Source organism: Argiope bruennichi, chromosome 3 (assembly GCF_947563725.1).
Source record: "Argiope bruennichi chromosome 3, qqArgBrue1.1, whole genome shotgun sequence".
NCBI lineage: Eukaryota > Metazoa > Arthropoda > Arachnida > Araneae > Araneidae > Argiope > Argiope bruennichi.
This window is the reverse complement of record NC_079153.1, coordinates 2,877,887-2,897,361: the sequence shown is the minus strand read 5'-3', so window position 1 is coordinate 2,897,361 and position 19,475 is coordinate 2,877,887. Positions and strand designations below refer to the sequence as shown.

The following is a 19,475-nucleotide window of genomic DNA, read 5'->3' as shown; positions in this document are numbered from 1 at the left end:
TTTGTAGAATTAAATGTTGAGTTATACACTAGTTTTTTAACCCAAATTTATAAATCAAAATTATTTAAAATTCAAAATTTTCTCTTTGTCCCTTTTTAAATAATTTGATATAATTCCTGATTTCAGAAAATGTCATGAAATTCTTAGTTTTCAGTAAAGTGTCGTATTTATGTTCTTGAGAATAACATTCTTTGACAGAATTTGTATTGAATTTTAAAAAATAAAATTGCGAAATTGACATTTTGTATTGTGATGTTTGGCCGCCATTGACGACGTCTGCGGAAACGATTGGCGAGATTCGCCGCCGCCGTTGAGGATTATTGTTTTTTATATATATATATATGATTTGATTCGAAGAGCCTGTGTGACGAAGGAAGAAGGATGGTGATGCTTTTGCTTTGGTTTTGATTGGATAATTTTAAGACAAGTCTGAGTGCTGCGTTTTATTTGAGATACGTGTTTTCTTTAAGAATGCGCTCGTGTCACTACGTTATTATTATTATTATTTAAGAAATAGGTGATCTACTTATTTTATCACATATTTGTTCAATTTCCACCTTTCCCAATACATATCTTTTCATAAGAAAATGAAAGAATTGAGTGGCACAAAAAACATGAACGGTCGGGACAACTTCAAGCACAGTTGCATCTTCAAGCAAGGCGTAATACAAATATCAAATATAAAGAACAGTCCAATGGAATTGCTATGAAAAATGGAGAAATGTGGAAAAAATACTTAACAGTAATTTGTTTGGATTCAATGGCTAAGCTGACTGCTCAATACTGGCTTCTGAGTTTGTACCCACTGATATTATTGGATATGGGGTCGATGTTTAAACGCCATTTTTTTAACGTTTAAATATAAACCTTAAATTTTAAAAAAAATAAGTCTTAATGTGTGTCGATTGATTCTCGAGAAACATGAATGTGCGGAAACAGCAAGCAGAGGAGTCTAAGGAAAATGAATTCAGTTTTGGTAATTGAGACAGGATATTAACTCCAAATTTCATTTTCACCGCTTTTTTTTTAAATCGCCCGTTATACCATTTGAAACTGTAGAACTACTCCTTTTAGAATAAATTTTTTCCCCTTGAATTCTGTCTAGTAAAAAAAAAAAAAAACAACTTGCATGCATTTTCTGAGGATTTTGTATTTTACCCAAAAAGGCTGAAATTTTCCAAAATAATAATAATAATGCAGGTATTGATTTGCAAATTTTATCAGCTATTCCCTTCTATATAACACTGCTTAAATGGATTTTCGGCCAGTGGCAAGGTCTTGGCTTCGGAATCGGAGGGTTTCAGGTTCGAGATCCGATTCCACCGAAGAACTGTCTTGTAAGTGGGCCTAATGCACATTAAATCTTCTGTGCCAAACGTTCTCCCACCGGCGTGGTGTGGAAGTTTGGAGAGGTGGGTGCCAGCTCAAGTGCCGTCCTCGCCATTTAACCTCGGTTCAAAATGAAGAGGTCCGTAAGCCCTAGTGTGGCTTTAAAAACTGGACTTTAATATAACTAAATGAAATTTCAAAAATTTTACTCGAATGAAAAAAAATAGTAAAAATACTTTCCCAAAATCGCACATGTTAAATTTACTCCTGCTGTAATTCGTTTATCATTATGTTTTATAGGTTTTTATATTATCTACAGCTGTTCAGAAACAACCATCATTTACGTTTTTCCTCTCTAATTAAAATCTCTTTATTTAAACACGAGAAGAAGGTGTTAAAACTTCCATCGCCACCCTTCCGCTCCTTATCCAGCAACAGTTGTAAAGCGAACCATACAGGTCCGTTTGTATAGCCACTTTAATAAGTTAAACCAATAAAATTGCTGTTATGTGTCTTTCTACAGGAAAAAGTGCCATTCAAATTCGGCAGGAATACAAGAAGAGCTTCGCATTTCATTTAGCAAAATCAGTGCTGTATGTTGCCAGAATAACATGATCTTATTATATGCTTATTATTGATATCTGAATATTTTACTTAAATTATTATTAATATTAAATGCATTTATCAGTGTTATTAAGAAATCTTGCAATGTTTGTGATGTGTCTTCAGGCCAGCATAATAGGATCACGTCAAATTCAGGAATGAAAATTATTATTTCAATAAATGGTTTAGTTACGAAATGAACAATTAATTCTGAATATCTTTCCAGTATCCCACCCTTCCACTCTATCAGACACCGAAACTCCCTCCGGACGACATTCTGTGACTTCAGCTGCTCTTCCGCCAAATCTGGACATCGAATGCGTTGCCTGGGGAACTGTGACTAAAACTGGCGGCAGAATTAGCATACCTGGATCTGGCAAGTGTTATTTACCCTTTTTCATTGAATGGAAACAAACCTTGCTCGCTGTGACATTCGTCACATTTCTGACAGACGACTAGCTTTAGAAAGTGTTGCGCATTTGTAAAAGAGGACATTACTGCGCAGCAAAAGATAGTGTGTGTTTAGATATTAGGTGTAGTGGCATAGCAAGGATAAAAAACTACAAATTGCAATTAAAATCCATTAAAGAATAAATTTTAAAAATGAAAGCAATCATTTTGAAATGCTCCAAAATATTCCATAAAAGCACGCATTATATATTAAGATAGATTCAAAAGTACATCATTGCTTCTGTTGAAAATAAAATATCTAATATATTTCGCTATCTTTTTTTTATTTCCGCCTTAATCAATTATTTTCATTCATTTTTTCCTCAGGCGTATCTTTTTCAAAATTTTAAAAAAATGGTTGCTGTTTAACGTGGCCTTTTATAAAGTAAAGCATTCGCTGATTCTGACACTTTCGTCACTAACGGCACGTCAAATGTTAAAGTGTTGCATATTATTGAAGCTTTTTAGTTTGATTCTGCTTTTATTTATCGTTTGTATTAGTTCATAATCCGAGAATTAAGCTTTAAAAGTAAAGGAAACTTATCAAACTCCGTTTCGTTTCACAATTTTCCCAGTAAGATTAGACTTCCCAAGAAACAGATATGAAACATTGTATGAGGTTAATTGCTAAAGTAAAAAAAAAAAATTCTGCGTATTAGTGCACTGTTACCCATTCTAACCAAACGTATTTGCATTCTTATTCCGTAATCTAATCGACTTCTGATTCATTTCATATTCTAATTTGACTTCATTTTTATTCCAGGCATAACTCTGACGATTCCCCCTGGCGCTATTAAGAAAGGAGCGAATGTGGAAGTTTATATTGCCGTTTTAAGAGAAGACAAAGATCGACCAAGGCTTTCTGGTGATAATTTTTTTCTATTAGCGTCTTTTTACATCTTTTTTCTAGATTTCTTTCATTTAATGTGGTAATGTAATTGTAAGCTAATTTACTATACTGAACATAATAAAGGTACTTGAAAGAAAAAAAAATCAGTTTTAAACGCAAATACCAGACTTAAATTATTTCAGCCACATTTTCTAGTACGTACAAATCCTTTCCAATGTGCTTTGTTACTTCTTCCCCTTTAAATTAATTTCATGCGATACTTTGGCTACTTCAGTGAACTAAACCTTAATTGTAATATTTAATCAATAGATGGCAGCACGAGCAAAATTTATAAGGTTGCGTTAAAAATGTGCATCTTAAAGTAACGCTGTTTAACATTTCATATTCGGTTCATTCGCAGAATATTTTTAACTGATTAAATTATTTTTATTTTGTTCAATCTTTGAGCTGTTTGATTTGTGTTGTATTTGATCTTTGGCTGTTAATCTTCAGAATCTTGTATACTTGTAGTAATTATTGCAGTTATTAATTCGGAATCCCTTTGTTATTTCTAAAATTCATTGACATTGTGTAAAGTGATTAAATATTTCCATTCACTCTGCCCTTTCATTCTGTATACTTAATATAACTTCAGAAGAATAAATATCTAGAGGCGTGATTCGTTAGAATTTGAAAATTTCTTCTCTATTATATACAAAAGAAATGTCGTTTAAAAGAATATAAACTTACTACTGATACGAGAAAACAATTGGAATATGGCCTGCTGCTTCCGTTCGATGGACTGATGTAAAATGAACTAGACTAGGAATGGGTCACACCCGCCTAACTCACAAACATCTTTTGTTTGGCGAGAGGATACCAATGTGCTCGGATTGTAACGTTCATTCTTACAGTTTGACATATTTTAATGGAATGTCCCAAATTTAATTTTTATCATATGCATTTCTTTCATTCATCATCATTGGATTTGCGTGAACTGGTTGGAGAAAAGCCTCACCGTAATATTTTTCACTTTTTAAGAGCTACTAACTTTATTCATTTTATTTAAATGTCATTGTTTATTAAAAAAAAAAAAAAACATTTGTTTTAGCCATAGACTTTTTTTATTTAAGGCTTCGTACCTTTTTATAAATACTTTTAACAAAATGTTTTTATCAGTTTTTAACCTAGAGGAAACATAATTTTTAATCGTATGGTAATATATTCATACCATGTGTCTTGGCGCAGCATAGCCACTTCTGACTCTTGTGCCATAAAAATGTAAACCTCAACCTCTCGGAAAATAATAATTCAAAGAGTGTTTAATATATTTACTTTTGTGGAAATTTCGATGATTTAATTCAGGTTAAACCTGCTAATTCCGTCAATCTATATATAGTATTATTTCTATTGAGTGTAATATCTCTCATTGAATCAGCATACTGTTGGAAATATATCAAATGAATCATGATTCGTGTGAAGATTTTATGTGCATAACAATCACCAAGCCTAATAAAAGATCTTCGTCAAGGTCATATATTATCTAATTGATGTCAGCGTAACAAAATAAAACGCTTTGTTAGAAGTTTCTTAAAATGATAGTGTTGGAATTTTCTTCAATCCGGGATCTCTAGTATCCCGAGTGCATCATGCAAAGCTATTTAGAGATTGCTAAGCATGGGGGTAGGGGATGGGCTGGATCACTTTATATGCAAAGAAAGACACTTAATAGATAGTAAATAAATCAAGACATAGGAAATAAACACAAATAATATGTTTTTCTAGTATATTTTGTTTCTTTTCTTTCAAGTTGATTCTTCTAGATCCGTTATTGTTGAGAAATCCTTTCCTGTGCGTAGTGTAAGTTGAGCAGAAGTAATCGATTATCTTTTATAAAATTAAATCTAATTAATTTTCTTCACATCCATTTTTTATTGATAAACATCAAATGGAAAATCTGAGCCATATGATTCAAATTTTGATCAGTCTTATTTCAAGTCGTGAGAGAGAATCCCATCCAATGCAGACAAATACATCTCTTTGGGTTAGTGAAAGTTGAAACATTATTCTCTCAGTTAATATCAGATGCGACCATTTATGCTTTAAGAGGAAAGCAGGAAGTTTTGCTTCATCTATAGCTTTCCCCGTTAGAAGCTGTAACTCTTTTCTCTTTCTCCAGACAAAGAGACGATCCTGAGCCCCGTGGTGCTGTGCGGTCCGTTCGGTGTGTTGCTCAAGAAGTCCGCCATCATCACCTTCCAGCACTGTGCCTTGCTCAACTCAGGGAACTGGAAGATCAGCGTCCAGGCCAGCGAGAGTGGTACGGAGGAAGAAAATCCCGAGTGGAAGGTACTGGCATGAAACGATCTGCAAATAATTAAAAATCAAATTCTTTTTCTAGAAAGAGTTAAGAAAATATAATTTTTATTGGTAGTATTTTCGAAAGAACAAAATGCGAATATTGCAGAATGGACATATTTTCTCTTAATAATCGGTAGCCAGTTTTCTAGGAATTAAAATAAAATTTCAAAAGTTTGTTGAATTTTTTTAAACTTATGTGCGTTTTTTTCATTTTCTTGAACCAATGTGAACCAGTTGAACGAAATTTCAACTTAACATTGAAAAAATGCTCTTCTGAAAAGAGAAATTGTTTATCCCTAAATTTTTTTCAGAGACAAAGATTTCTAACAATGTTGTTCAATTATACGTAAAATTTTTTTTTAAGTTTAAAAAAATGGAATTCAAAGTTTAGATTAAACATCATCTTTCTGCGTGTAAAGGGTAACAAAATTTGGAATTATCTTTAAATATTGTAACGCAAAAGTGGAACAAAATAGACGAAGAAAATGTGCCATTTCTACAAAAAATATATATGTCTATCAAATTTTAAACCAGGCAGTTCAGAGATGAAAAGTTCTAACTGCATATTCGATTCCCCTCTGAACATAAACAAAACGTTCCTAAATGAAGAAAATGAAGGAGAGAACAATCCAGATATTTTTTAACAAAATCTAATTTCTAAAAAGGCTATTCAGTTGCTGTCATCACTTTCAAAAGAAACCTTTTTTTTTTTTAATATTATTAAATAGACACGTTTCTGATAGCTCTATTGTTATTTTATTTAAAAACTACTATTGCTGGCTTAGATATTTTATTAAATAGACAACTGTCTCCTGCACTAGCTACCGTAATATTTTGACAGCTATATGAGTTTAATAACTCGGACTTCATTATATGAATGCCGTAAAAAAAATCCTGTTTTCCAATAAGTATCTTATACAAAACGTATCTTATATAAAGGAGATCATTTCTATAACGTTTTATCATCCATTATGAAGCTTCCTTTTCTATTATCTGACTCATTGAATAACTTATGCACCCCTTCTCTGAGAGCGCGCTCCTTCCATTGCAGAGTGTCGTGACCCTGGGCAACGAGACCATCAACACTCCCCTCTACTGCCAGCTGGACGGCCGGCAGTGTCACGTTGTCACCGACCACCTGTGCCGGTACGCCCTGGTCGGAGAGACAGAAGAGGGTGGCGGCTGGGCTGTCAAATCGCTGGCTCTGGCGGCCTTTGCCCCTGCACTCTACTCGGCCGTCGACTATAACATCAGAGTGTACTGCGTAGAAGATACGAAAGCGGCTCTCCAGGTAATTCGGTTCTTATATGTGGCATTACTTATTGACATGAGGAAGAAATGCTCGTTTTTATCGTAGCATCAGTGGTAAACCTTTACGTTATGAATAAACGAAAAACAGGGCATTTAGCGAAAAGTTATTACATACTTTTGTGTTTAGCTTTACCTCACTCATATTCGTAGAGATGAGTTTTTATAAACAATTTTTCACCCTTTTTCTCAGCTGTTCTCAGTTCATATGTTCAAAATTTCAGAGGAGATATGAATTCTTGATGACAGTACAATATTCTAATAGTTTCAGAAATTAATTTTTAATGAATCTTGCAATCAAGTGATTTTTTTTTATGAGAGACGCCTTTTGTAAGTAAATATAAGAAAAAATGGATTCTGAGATTTCATAATATTTTTAAAATAATGAATTCTAAAATATAATAATTTTATAAAGTAAAAATAAAAACATTAAAAAATGACTTTCTTAATTATACAGTAATCTTTTCTGTCTTGAATATGGTGCCCACAGCAAAATCATTAGAAAGTGGGGCCTTGAAAACTGTAAGGTTTAAGAAGAAAATTCACTGAAGATTAAAGTTATATTATAAATGTATTTCATTCTTTTAGAACACTTTGATCAATGAATGCCTCTCTTGATGAAAGAGTCTTCATATTTCATAAAAAAAAAAGTATGGTATACTTTTCAATGTTTTTATGAACGAAAGTTTTACAACATTTTTTTATATTTTTATTTATCATTTTTTTTAAATTCTGTATTGATGACCAATAAGTTTTTATAATTTTAAGAAAGGTTTAAGTTTTTTATTATAAAATGAATCTTTAAAACATTTTGAAATTGTAAACAACCAAGCAAATTGAAACCAATCTTTAGTTTATGGATTTTAAATTCAATATTAAAAACTTCACATTAGTAGAATTCGCCGTTTAGTATTCAGCCAATCTTTATTTGTTTCACTATAGATTCTTTTCTATATTTTGAAGGAAAATAAATGTTGATTTAATATTATTTTTCTGCAAGTTCTGTGCCAAAAGATTGCTGGTGTGACTTCCTGGAACTCGAAAAACACATTTTTAGAAAATGTATCTCTGCCCGCCTCTCAGAAAGGTAACTCAAAAACATTTTGAGCTAGACAGATGGAATTTGGTATACTGTCTTTTCATCCAATTTGTAAATTTCTATCCAATTTGTAAATTTCTATCAAATTTTGTGCAAACCCCCTTCAAATGAAGCCTGTCCACTCGTCTGTTTGAATAGAAGTTAACTACAACTGCAGAAGAACCGAATGGATAAAATTCGGTGCGCACAGTCCAGAAATCTGTCACATTTCGAACCAAATCCAACAAGAGTTGGACCATCACTCTGTCTGTATTTTCAGAACCATGTAAATGCGATAACTAAAAAAACGTAATGATTTAAATATATCCTATTTGATTTTGTTAGTTCTGTGTCAAATTTTTATTTCAATCAAATGAGTCTAAAACACAAGTTTCATTTTCGGTTACTATTAACCACTTGCCAGGGATTAAATGTCAAAAGATTGGTCAAGGATTCAGTAAAAATGCTCCATTCGCTCCAAAAATTAATATTTCGCTACTGCCGTATGTCAGTGCCATGCAAGGTGTTCTCTGGGATATGCGAGAAAGTGTCGGGGAGACCACTCGATTTCTCTTTGTTCATTATTCATATCTGGGTGAGAGAAAGCAGCTTCAAGCAGTCGAAGAAATGTTTTCACGAATGTGATGGGATTTGGTGATATTTTGAAATCTAATTTTATCCTATTTGTTTTCATTAGGGTGTGATGCAGGTGGAGCAGAGACTGGGTGGCAAGCTATTAGACCGTCCGAAATCCATACCTTTCCAGGATGGAGGAGCGAACCTCTGCCTCTGTCTGGAGGACGTGGCGCAAGGATGGAGGTGCAAGCCCGGGGCCAACTATCAGGTGAGCGCCGGAAACTCGTTTCTTCAGGAAAACAGTCGGTGCAGAAAAAGCGGGATGTTACATTCTTTCGCTTTTATTTCAGGAGATACCATTCCAGCACGTGTGGAACGGGCGCCAAAACAACCTGCACTGCTCTTTCACTCTGGAGAACGTGGACCGATCGCAGAAGGTTCGCTGCCACATCCTCGTCTACCAGAGAGGAATCCAGGCTCACAGGCAGATGCTGAAGGTCAATCCCCAGGATATCAGGGAGGTATGAGGTCCTCTCCGCATTCATTGTCATAGTATCTTTAACAAATGCGGATGTCGTTCATGTGGAGAGATAATCGTAAAAAGACATTTTAAGCAATTGGATGATGATGCTGGTGACAGAATAAGAAGCAACGGATAAGTAGTGGCATTGCATTGTAGTTGATACACTGCGTAAAAAAAGTAGAAGGACACTTGATTTTGTAACAATAACCGAAAAATATTTTATTTTTACTAAAAATTTTTATTAGAAACATTTTACAAATATTTCAAAAATACAATTTTAACATCTGAATTATGATGTTCAAACATAAAATATTAATGGCAACAAAAATAATTTCTCTTTTTTGAAACTTTGTAAAAAAAGTAGAAGGACATCATTATAATGAATGAAAAAATAGTGACTTTAATTAGGAATGGTCTTCCCATTGGCCTTTATAACTTCAAATATTCTGTTTGGAAGTGAATTGTATAGAGTTTGAATTTCATTTTGACAAAAATTGTCCCACGAGTCATTCAATGCTTCTCGAAGCTGAGTTTGCGAATCAAATTGCCTTCCATCAGCATAAACTCGACGAACTAGCATTGCCGAGATGTTTTCCACTATATTAAGGTCAGGACTTTTGGCTAGCCATGGTAAAACATCCACATTATTTGTTAGGAACCAATTTTTGACTCCAGTCGCGGTGTGAATGGAAGCTCCGTCTTGCTGAAACTTCCACTCTTCACCCCCCATATCAGAGGCATAAGGAAGAAGCTCGAAATTCAGCACTTGAATGTAGTCTGTATGTTTTTGCCTACCATTTAAGAAAACCAGACTTGTCCTTCCTTCGTATCCAACAGCCAACCAAACCATTAAACTCCCTCCTCCCATTTGTCGTGTTGAATAGTATTCGCCTTCAGTCCCCAGACAATGCCAGTAGTGCTGATATCCGTCTGGACCGTCTAAGTTAAATTTCTTTTCATCGAAAAATATCACAGAAGTCCGTTCTGCAGTCCAGGACATGTGCTCCTTAGCCCACGGTTATCAATGTGATAACCAAGGTTATCACGGTTATCAATGTGATAACCATCAATGTGACAAGCTCACATTGATAACCCTAAACGGTTATCAATGTGAGCTTGTTTCCACTTAGGATGATGTTTCCGTTTTTTGAAAATGAATTTTTTAGATCTCTTAATATAGTTATAAAACTGTTTGTTTCGTCACATGATTAAGTCCTGCTTGATTTCTTGCCTTTGAAACACTTCGTTTGTTCTTCTTCAGCACACGAGCAAGTTTTCTTTCATCACGTGGTGTTAACTTCTTCGGTCTACCAGTCTTCTTTTTATTTCCATTTTTATAAGGATTTCTGATGAAGTTTGAAACTGTATTGGGGCTCACCTGCAACAATCGAGCAATCTCTCTGACACCTTTACCATCATTTTGATATGCGGAAATTTGCCTTTTTTGCAAATCTTTCAAAGGTATTCCTTTAGGCATTTCTGAGAACGGAGAAACAACGTAACTTTTAAACAAATTAGAATTTTTTGACAGAAAAGGATAAACAAAGTACAGAATCACTATTTAAATAAAGAACAACTCACAAAATTAAATATATTAGCAAGTGTCCTTCTAATTTTTTTTTACGCATCGGAAATTATATATACTAATTTTCTTAATAATATTAGTGGTAGATGTTTAATTTTTGCCTAAAATGAAAACAAGGGTCATTAAACTAAATCTGCATAAATAGCTGGTAGTTAGGAGAAAATAAGAGATATTAATTGGCAAAAAGACCCTGTCCTTCTACTTTTTTTACGCAGTGTATAATATATCCTTCTTTGCTAGGAATGTTAACTTTAAATTTTGTCTTTCCAAATTCATTCATTTCCTAATTAGTAAATAATAAAAATAATCAATTTTTATTTTTCGTTAATGTTGGTAAAATTGGGAAAGTAAGCGATTATTAATTTAATTAAAAAATAAACTTCCAAATAAATGGTTTTATTTTATTTGAATTCCTAACTTTTATAAACATTGATTCAAGTACAGCAAAGCAATACAAAAAGTCATAAATGTATAAGATGAAAGAAATGCGTATGTAGTAATGTTATATTCATATTTCTTTTCGAAAAAAATTGTAGTGCATTATTTTTAATTAATATTTTATTTTTCATTAATTATCATCCTTTTTTATTTATATATAATTTTCAGATCATGCACAGGAAAACAAAATTTTTGTAGTAAAATAACATTTAAGACTTCTGCATTTTATGTCTCTGGGAGGTAAGAAAATGCTATATTTTCAGCTGCACCCACTTTCCTTCTACTTTTCACAAACCATGCAACTGAAAAGGTGCGCTATGTTAATGCGTGAGCGCAACAGCAGAAATCGGTACCATTCGAAACCGTAAATATGAAGTTTTCTCTTTTTGGACAGACGCACAATTATTTTTGTCTTCAATTCTCTTGACAATTCAAAGCTATATAGGGAATACTGCTACAATGTTAACGCATTTATATTTCATAATCAAAATGAAACAAATTTTTGATTATGTTTTTAAATTGAAGAAAATTGGGTTGTTGCAGTTTTGCATTATCCGTGCAAGAGCCTCAGCAAGTTAGCACGTCATTCTGCCGCCGGCGGTGATTGAAAGTCGTTTTGTGCGAATGATCCTGCTTATGGATAAGTGTAAATCTGTATGACTGAATTATCAGAGTTGATTGCATTACTAGAATTCTTTACGGGTATAACTAGAATTGTATAAATTTATTCTTCACGATAAAAAAAAAAAGTCGTTTTTAAAACAATCTATGTAAAAAAAAATATTACGGGTAATTTATTGAATAGCTTGTGACCCTTCTACTCATAATTTGTGTGTGTGTGTGTGTGCGTGCGTGCGTGCGTGTCTGTGTGCCCTCTTCTGGATAGATTGTTTCACATAGACTAGCTAAATATAATTCAGTTATAATTTGGAGATCAAAAATACGCGCGTCATAATACTTTAATTTTTAACAAATTAGTTAAAAATTAAACGGAAGTTTGGAATTTTTCCGCAATAATATACGTAAATATTATTGCATATAACTGCTTTTTGTACCGTTTAAAAAACTGTCCTTTAATTGATCAGCAAATATGTATAGACATTGCCAATTTTTTAAAAATATTTTGTTACGAACATATATATAAATATATAAAATGAGGCATAATTTTTGAAGAGAAGGCAATTTCGAAGACAGTGAAGAGACTTTCGATGTTTTGACGTCGTTTTATTTCATCTCGGGGAGGCACGCATTACATACAAACAGAAGCGACGAGCACACACACGGCACAGAGCGAAATGAGGGAAAGGTCATGAAAATTTTATCCCTGTGAATATATGCTGTTAGATTTTAATAGGGATTTCTAATGCATGTCAATCACAAGCAAAGGAAACACAGGGATTTTTTAGTTTAATGTGTTTATATCAGCAGTATTTAATCCCTTCACTCGGAGAGTAGGAACCGCTGACGAAAGCAATTTTAGGAAGCTTCAGTTGAATTAATTAAGTAAAAAAAAATGGACTGAGATCAGGAAATAAGAGAATATTTTAGAATGACTTTGATATGGGCTGCATTACGCTAAAAATTAGAAAATATGCCTTCACCATTTCTCTTCGGAGACCATTTTTGAACAAGTATGCGAAATAAATAAATTCTATGATTTCAATTACGGTAGAATGTAATGGTCAGTTTTAAATTTAATTATTTCAAAAACGTTTCGAAGTGATAAGAAGAATTATAAAGCGTCAAGAATATATAATCATGCACATTGAAGCGTGCAAAAATAACTTTAGTGAAAGTTTCGAGTGGCAGTCGAATAATGTATATCACTCAATTTTATATTCTCTTCAGTATAAGAAACTCTTGAGAAATGTTTGTTGTTTGTCTTGCAGAAAAACAATGTTCCAAGTCCTACTCTCACCTGGAGCGGTCAACCTCTGGGTTCTACGGTAACAGCCAACGATAACGGGAGTCCGTTGGTCGCGCTTGACCAGCCTATCGCAGGATTCAGGTAACACGCATTTCTACGCTTTCTTTTTGTAAGAGGATTGTTCGAAAAATTCGCGACATTCCATTCAGAATAATACAGAGAATTCGAAATACATGTGCTGGTGATGCGATATTATAAATTTCTTATAAAGAAAGACTGGAAGAAAATTTTTGAGCACGATACAGAAGGAAATTCATAGTTTTATTCTGATGCATATTCATTACCCTATGTGATTTCTTTTGGTCTCGCGGGTAACATTTCCATTGCAGTTCATTTTAGATCAGTTACTATGAAGGTGTTTCCAGCCGTAGATAGATGCGCATTCAACTTCATTTCATTGAATGTACCGTAGACTCTGCTCGAGCGCTTCTTTACAGTGCTTTTTTCAGCACTTCATTTGACAGTTTACGTAGGAGGTCCTTTTTTTTAATAAACTGGCGAATTCTATTTCAACACATTTTTATCTTAGAGTTATGAGTGTTTTATTTTAAACTGAATCTTAATAACTTTGTAATTATTTATTGCGAGGATATATATGTTGTTATTTATTTATTAGAATCGTCACTGCTTCTTATTTACATTTGTAATATTATCATTCAAACAGACTTTCTACGTTGTCAGTACTATAATAACTGTATGAAACAGATGAGAATCTGAATAATAATTCTTGATAAAGTCCTATAATTATCCTAATATTTTATAATTCATACGTGTTTTCAACAAATTTATTTATTTAGGTACTAAGCCTGCACGAATTCCTTAATAGATGTACCTGCTTCCTTCTCGTCCAACTGCTTTAGGCACTTGCCTGTTCGGAAATTCCCTAAACCGTCATTATCTGCTTTGCGTGCTATTGGAAAGGGATTGAAAGTGCTAATAAAGAATACTTCAAAGGTAGTGACCGCACAGATTTTTCCCATGAGATGAAGTGAAAACCAAGTATCCTTGCGTAGTGTGTTCTGTGGATTGCCTACGAGTAAATTATAACCATTTGTAATCGTTGATTTGGATAAAATGACACTTTTGTTTGACGAAACAACACTACTTATTATTCTCTTTCAAATATTTATTTTTCTACATAGTCGTTCAGACATTAATTAAGTTTTGGTACAAGCTTCTACAACTCGTAGTTAAAAAATTTCGTGGCCTGTTTCGAAACCACTTGCCAATTTTATTTCCTGGTCCGTTGTCTTAAATTCCTCGATATTTTTTCATCCAATTCTATCGTGCTGAGCCTAATATTTGCTCGAATCGTTACTAAATTCTTTGGAAAAACTCTTTAGAAAATACAAATAATTTACTGTTTTATGTATTTATCATGAACATATGTTCTGCCTCCATAGACTTGACGACATTATTTCATTGCATGTTGTCAATTCATAATGTTTCCCCAAAATAAGCACAATTGTTTTGGGAATATGCAATTAACGTTTCAAATAAAAAAACGTTTTACATTTGACGAACTGTCGCAGTCATTTGTAAACCCTTTCTACATTAGCTAAATTTAGTAGAATAATAGTAAACAAGAACAATAAGAAAAACAAACAGATCACGTTCAAAGCTATAGATGCCAACGAGCATGTCAAAATATTATCTTCCCAGCTATACATATGGTATATTACTTTTCAAAAGTTCCTCGTATATTACGGAATGGACAGAGTATTAGTGCATCAACTTGGATAAGATTAAATGCCAAAAAAGTAATAATAAGCGATATATCATAAAATCAAATGCTTAGTTTGCAATTAATTTTCTTACTCTACAGGTTGACCCAACAGGCAAGGAAACAGCTTAGGACGTTTCTAGATCCTCCCAATCTCAACGGAAATGACTGGAGAAGGTTAGCTCAAGAACTCCAAGTGGATAGGTATACTGGCTCTTTTTCCCCATTTATGTACCATGAAGTATTAAAAGCGACGCTTGTATTGTCAAAATACGTTACTTTAACAGTAGATTAATGGGTATTAGGAAAAAAAGTGCATTGTAATTTCTGGTGAATAGAGAAAAGTAATATCCCGCGAAAGCCACGGATTTAGCTATTAACTTAGCTTGCATTCCTTGTCTGTTCTTTATCAGATGCAAACACGATGTCACTTTAGATATTCTTCAGATAAAATTGCCTAAATTAATAAATTGCATCTCTCTATCAAGAAAGAGATCCACATAAAGACGTTTACAGGATAACTTGAAAATTTATTAAAACGCAGTTAACATCACGTAACCAGAATGTAAGAAAAGAAAAAGAAAAATATACTTATCGAAGGACGCAAGTCAACTTTGCACTCTCACAACTTCCGGCAACTCCGATATTACCATCTTGTATACAGTGGTGGTCAAAATTGTGGACACTTTTGAAAATCGCTATGTTTTCTAACTTTGTATGCTTATAAAAATATGTTACATTTAACAAAATGCAAACTCTTACATGTCATTTTAAAGAAAATTAAGTGTTGATTTCAACACAAAAAGCAAAATTCAAATATTTGCAACACAAAAAGAGTTATTCTTACTTTAATCTGAACAACAAACACTGTAATGAAGTGATTATAATTTCTAACTTTCCTGGCAAGTCATTGTTCTTGTTCTGGGAACCAATCAAACATTAATAACTGCAAGTTAACGCTGACATCCTGCTTACCGTTGGAACAAGTCATTAGTGTGCTATTTTCTATAAAAGGAAGACTGTTTTTTTTTAATGTAATCAAATTGCAAGTTCGAAATTTTGTTTTTAATTTATAGTAGGAATTTTTGTAAATATTTTTAATATTTAGTCAAGAAGCAACATCAAATAAAAGAATATATTGGACACCTAAAATGGGAACTAAGATTATTGTGTTACATGAATGTGGTCTTTCCTATGCTGAAATTGTAAGACAGGTGGGTGGTTCAGTGACAACACTTGGAGTCCAAAAGTTTTGTTTACGATATCAGGAGACAAATTCAATAAAAAATAAAACAGGAAATGGCTTAAAACGTTACACCACATCTGTTGATGACAGAAAAATAAAAAGACTATGTCTCCAAAATCGAAAAATGTCATCAACGGCCATCAGAAGTCAATTGAATGATGCTGGTATCTATGTCAGTTGAAGAACAATCAGGAGAAGATTATTAGATGTTGGACTAAGAGGTACAATTCAACGAAAAAATCCTTATCTCAATTTACAGCAGCGTATGAAAAGATGTGGGTAAGGGAACGCACTAATTGGTGGTTACAAGTTACGGAGTGATGAAACAGATATTGTTATTCGGGAGTGATAGCGAAAATATACAAGATATAGAATAAGCGAAGAGCTACATTCTGTCTGCATTCAGGCAACTATGAAGAACTCAATTAATGTTATGATTTGGTCATGCATATCAGCAGACGGTATTAGTCCCCTTCATGTTATCTATGGGACATTAAATGCTAGAAAATACATTGACGCTATTCTAAAGTCAAAATTTACACCTTCCTTTAGTGATTTCTTTTCCAACAACGCTTCATTTATGTGTTAGCATGATTCAGCTCCTTGCCACACAGCAAAAATATCGAATGAGTGGTTTAGTTCAAAAAGCATTGAATTGTTTTCGTGGCCAGCAAACAGTCCTGGCCTCAAAATTATTGAGAACTTATGGCACAATTTGAAAACTCTTGAACATATGAAGCATTCATCAAATAAAAAAGAATTAATTAGGACTATAATTGTTTATTGGCATCATGCAATAAAAGAGCTTAGAACTCTCGTCAGCTCAATGAAACATCAGTGTGAAGCTGTAATAAAAGCTGCAGCATCAGCACCTAATGTAGCTCGATAATTATTGCCACTAAACTTTTTTTTGTATTGCAAATATTTGAATTTTACTTTTCATATTGAATTCAGCATTAAATTCTCTTTAAAATGATCTGTAAGAGTTTGCATTTTGTGAAACGTTACATTTCCTATAAGCAAACAAATTTAGAAAACATAACGATTTTCAAAAGTGTCCACAATTTTGGCCAACACTCTATATGCGGCGATAAACAAGAAACTGCATCTTCTTCAGTGATATGCTAATTAGAGTCATCTTATTAGCATATCATACTAGATATTAACTCTTGTAAAACTGCATCGAATTAGATGGATTCGAAAATTTTTCATTCAACAGATTCTGCCTATAAAACTGGAAGAAAAACTTTGATTTATTCCCAACAAATATAAGATAGAGAATAAATATAGAATTTTTTTCATTGAGAGTGACTTATAAATGGTAATTCCCTGAAAAAATTCACTGAAAGTTTTATGAAATATCCATGAAACTGAGAATTAAGCTATAGATAATTAAAAACATTTATAAACTTTTAAAATACTTTTAGAAACCTCTTTTAATCTAGTATTTCCGTTTTGCTCAAATATGTTTTTTAAAGATAGAATATTTGAGAAGAGAATGCTTCATGGCATTGACGCCTACAATCGTCGTGCATAGCATTTCCCTTCTAAAAAATTGCATCTAATTGAATCTGACTTCCTTACAAACTATAAAACAATTATTATGGAGCACCAATCAAAATATCGAGTCTTTAATGCTATCTAAAACATTTCTTGAAATTATTTGTAGCAAGTTGCTGTTATTATTTTTGAAACGAATCAAAATTTACTAATTGGTCGTAGCAAAATCATCATCCTAAATCCCCTTTCTTTATCTGCATCAGGTACATCAATTATTTTGCAACCAAGCCCAGCCCTACTGAGCACATTTTAGATCTGTGGGAGGCGAGGCACCGAGATTCCAGCGCAATTACAGACCTGCTTAACATCCTTCGAATGATGGGTCGTGAGGATGCTGCCATGGTCTTGGAGAAAGAAGCTGGCTCCTGGCTGTGACTAATCTGAGAATGTCTTGTAGAAACTGCTGTCAGCGGCCAACTGCTGCGATGTTCATCTGGCTTTTCCGAATCGTTGCACAAAGTACGACTTCCAGTGGTTGAAGATCGAGATTATATCAATAAATCCATGAAACTCGGACTGTTTTCAAGATTGAAGAAGTTTCTGGATTCCTTGCAGCTGGACAAAATGAATGTTCTGTTCGGCAAAGCTATTGATAGTTTACATATAGCTGTGACTTTCTTTTGTTAGTTCACTTTTTTCAAGAATGGATGATATTTATATCACTTTTTGGAAATTTTCGAATGAAAATTGAACAGAGTTTTTCTTATCAGATGAGAGCGTGTTGACTTATTTTATACAAACTAGACATGTTTTATTTATGTTTGTGCTACTGTAAATTTTTCTTCACTACGCGTTAGTTATGGGACAATTCTTTTTGTACTTTATGCTTTATTTCCACAGTTATTGTTTTCTTCAATCACAGAACTGAGATTGAAATTTGTTTATTATTTTATCTTGTATCGATAATTTTTCATAGAGGAAAATTGCGCTCACTTTTGTATAAAGCGCGAAAACTAATGCCTTAATAGCTATCATAGAATCCAGTATGTCTTTTGTATGAGTTTGGTGCCAAGTTCAGATGTGCCAAACGACTTCTGCTTTTCAAATTCTTCTCAATACATATTTAAATATACTTTTCTCGTTATTTGAAATAGATGAAAATGAAATTCAGCCAAGTACATAGTATTGGTCTTATAAATAGATTTCCTTAGAGAATTCGAAAAAACATTCTCCCCACCCAAAAAAAAATCTTTCGGAAATACCTTATAAAACATGTTTAGTTATTGCAAATCGAATTTTGCATATCTTAGAGGTCTTAATATACATATATCTGGTAATTACATAGGTGCAAATAAAATGTAATGTGATAAAAGGATTCATAAAAAGAAAATAAGAAAAATTGTTTTAATGTTATTTAAAATAAAATTTTGCTTTTTATTTCTACCAGCGTGAAAAAGTTTAATAAAGAAGAAATTATATTTAATTTTTGATAATAAAGAAGAAATTAAATTTTCCTCTGCACTGTATTTCAGATTCTGATTCACAAGTAAACTGTTTCACAAATTCGCAGTCATGTTGAAATATTATAATTACTAAAAATCTTTAAAGTTCAATACACAATGTTGTACTTTCTGTGTTTCAGAAATAAATTTATGGATGATATTTTGTTAAATTATGTTTCTCCATGTTTTATTGTTTTGTACATAGGTAATTTGTAAAATAAGCTATTTTATTTGTCTATTCTTCTTGTATTTAAGAGTTTATTCATTCGAAATTTTTATATTTTGCTTTTTGGTTTTATCATATTTAAACTTAACCTTTATCAGTCACGTTTATATTAATTAAATGCGTTAGATCTGAATTTTCCACTATTCTTCTATTTCTGACATTTTGCTGTTTTTGCATGAAAAAGAGCATGTTCAATGTATTTTTAAACTTCTATAAATATTAGCTTTTTTAACCACAAATTTAGTATGTAAATATGATCTGAAGATAAATG

General features: G+C 32.8%; 1 protein-coding gene across 1 annotated transcript in view; it reads left to right on the top strand.

Annotated features, from left to right (window-relative positions):
* Positions 1 to 19,091, top strand: part of LOC129964002 (netrin receptor UNC5C-like) — a 353,390-nt gene extending 334,299 nt beyond the window's left edge. The window contains exons 8-16 of the mRNA XM_056078651.1: positions 2,159 to 2,308; positions 3,146 to 3,247; positions 5,391 to 5,560; positions 6,624 to 6,863; positions 8,656 to 8,802; positions 8,885 to 9,055; positions 12,970 to 13,088; positions 14,833 to 14,934; positions 17,740 to 19,091. Of these exons, the coding sequence (XP_055934626.1) occupies positions 2,159 to 2,308; positions 3,146 to 3,247; positions 5,391 to 5,560; positions 6,624 to 6,863; positions 8,656 to 8,802; positions 8,885 to 9,055; positions 12,970 to 13,088; positions 14,833 to 14,934; positions 17,740 to 17,911 (1,373 nt within the window). The 3' untranslated portion in view covers positions 17,912 to 19,091. The remainder of the gene's footprint in view (positions 1 to 2,158; positions 2,309 to 3,145; positions 3,248 to 5,390; positions 5,561 to 6,623; positions 6,864 to 8,655; positions 8,803 to 8,884; positions 9,056 to 12,969; positions 13,089 to 14,832; positions 14,935 to 17,739) is intronic.
* The last annotated feature ends 384 nt before the right edge of the window (positions 19,092 to 19,475 follow it).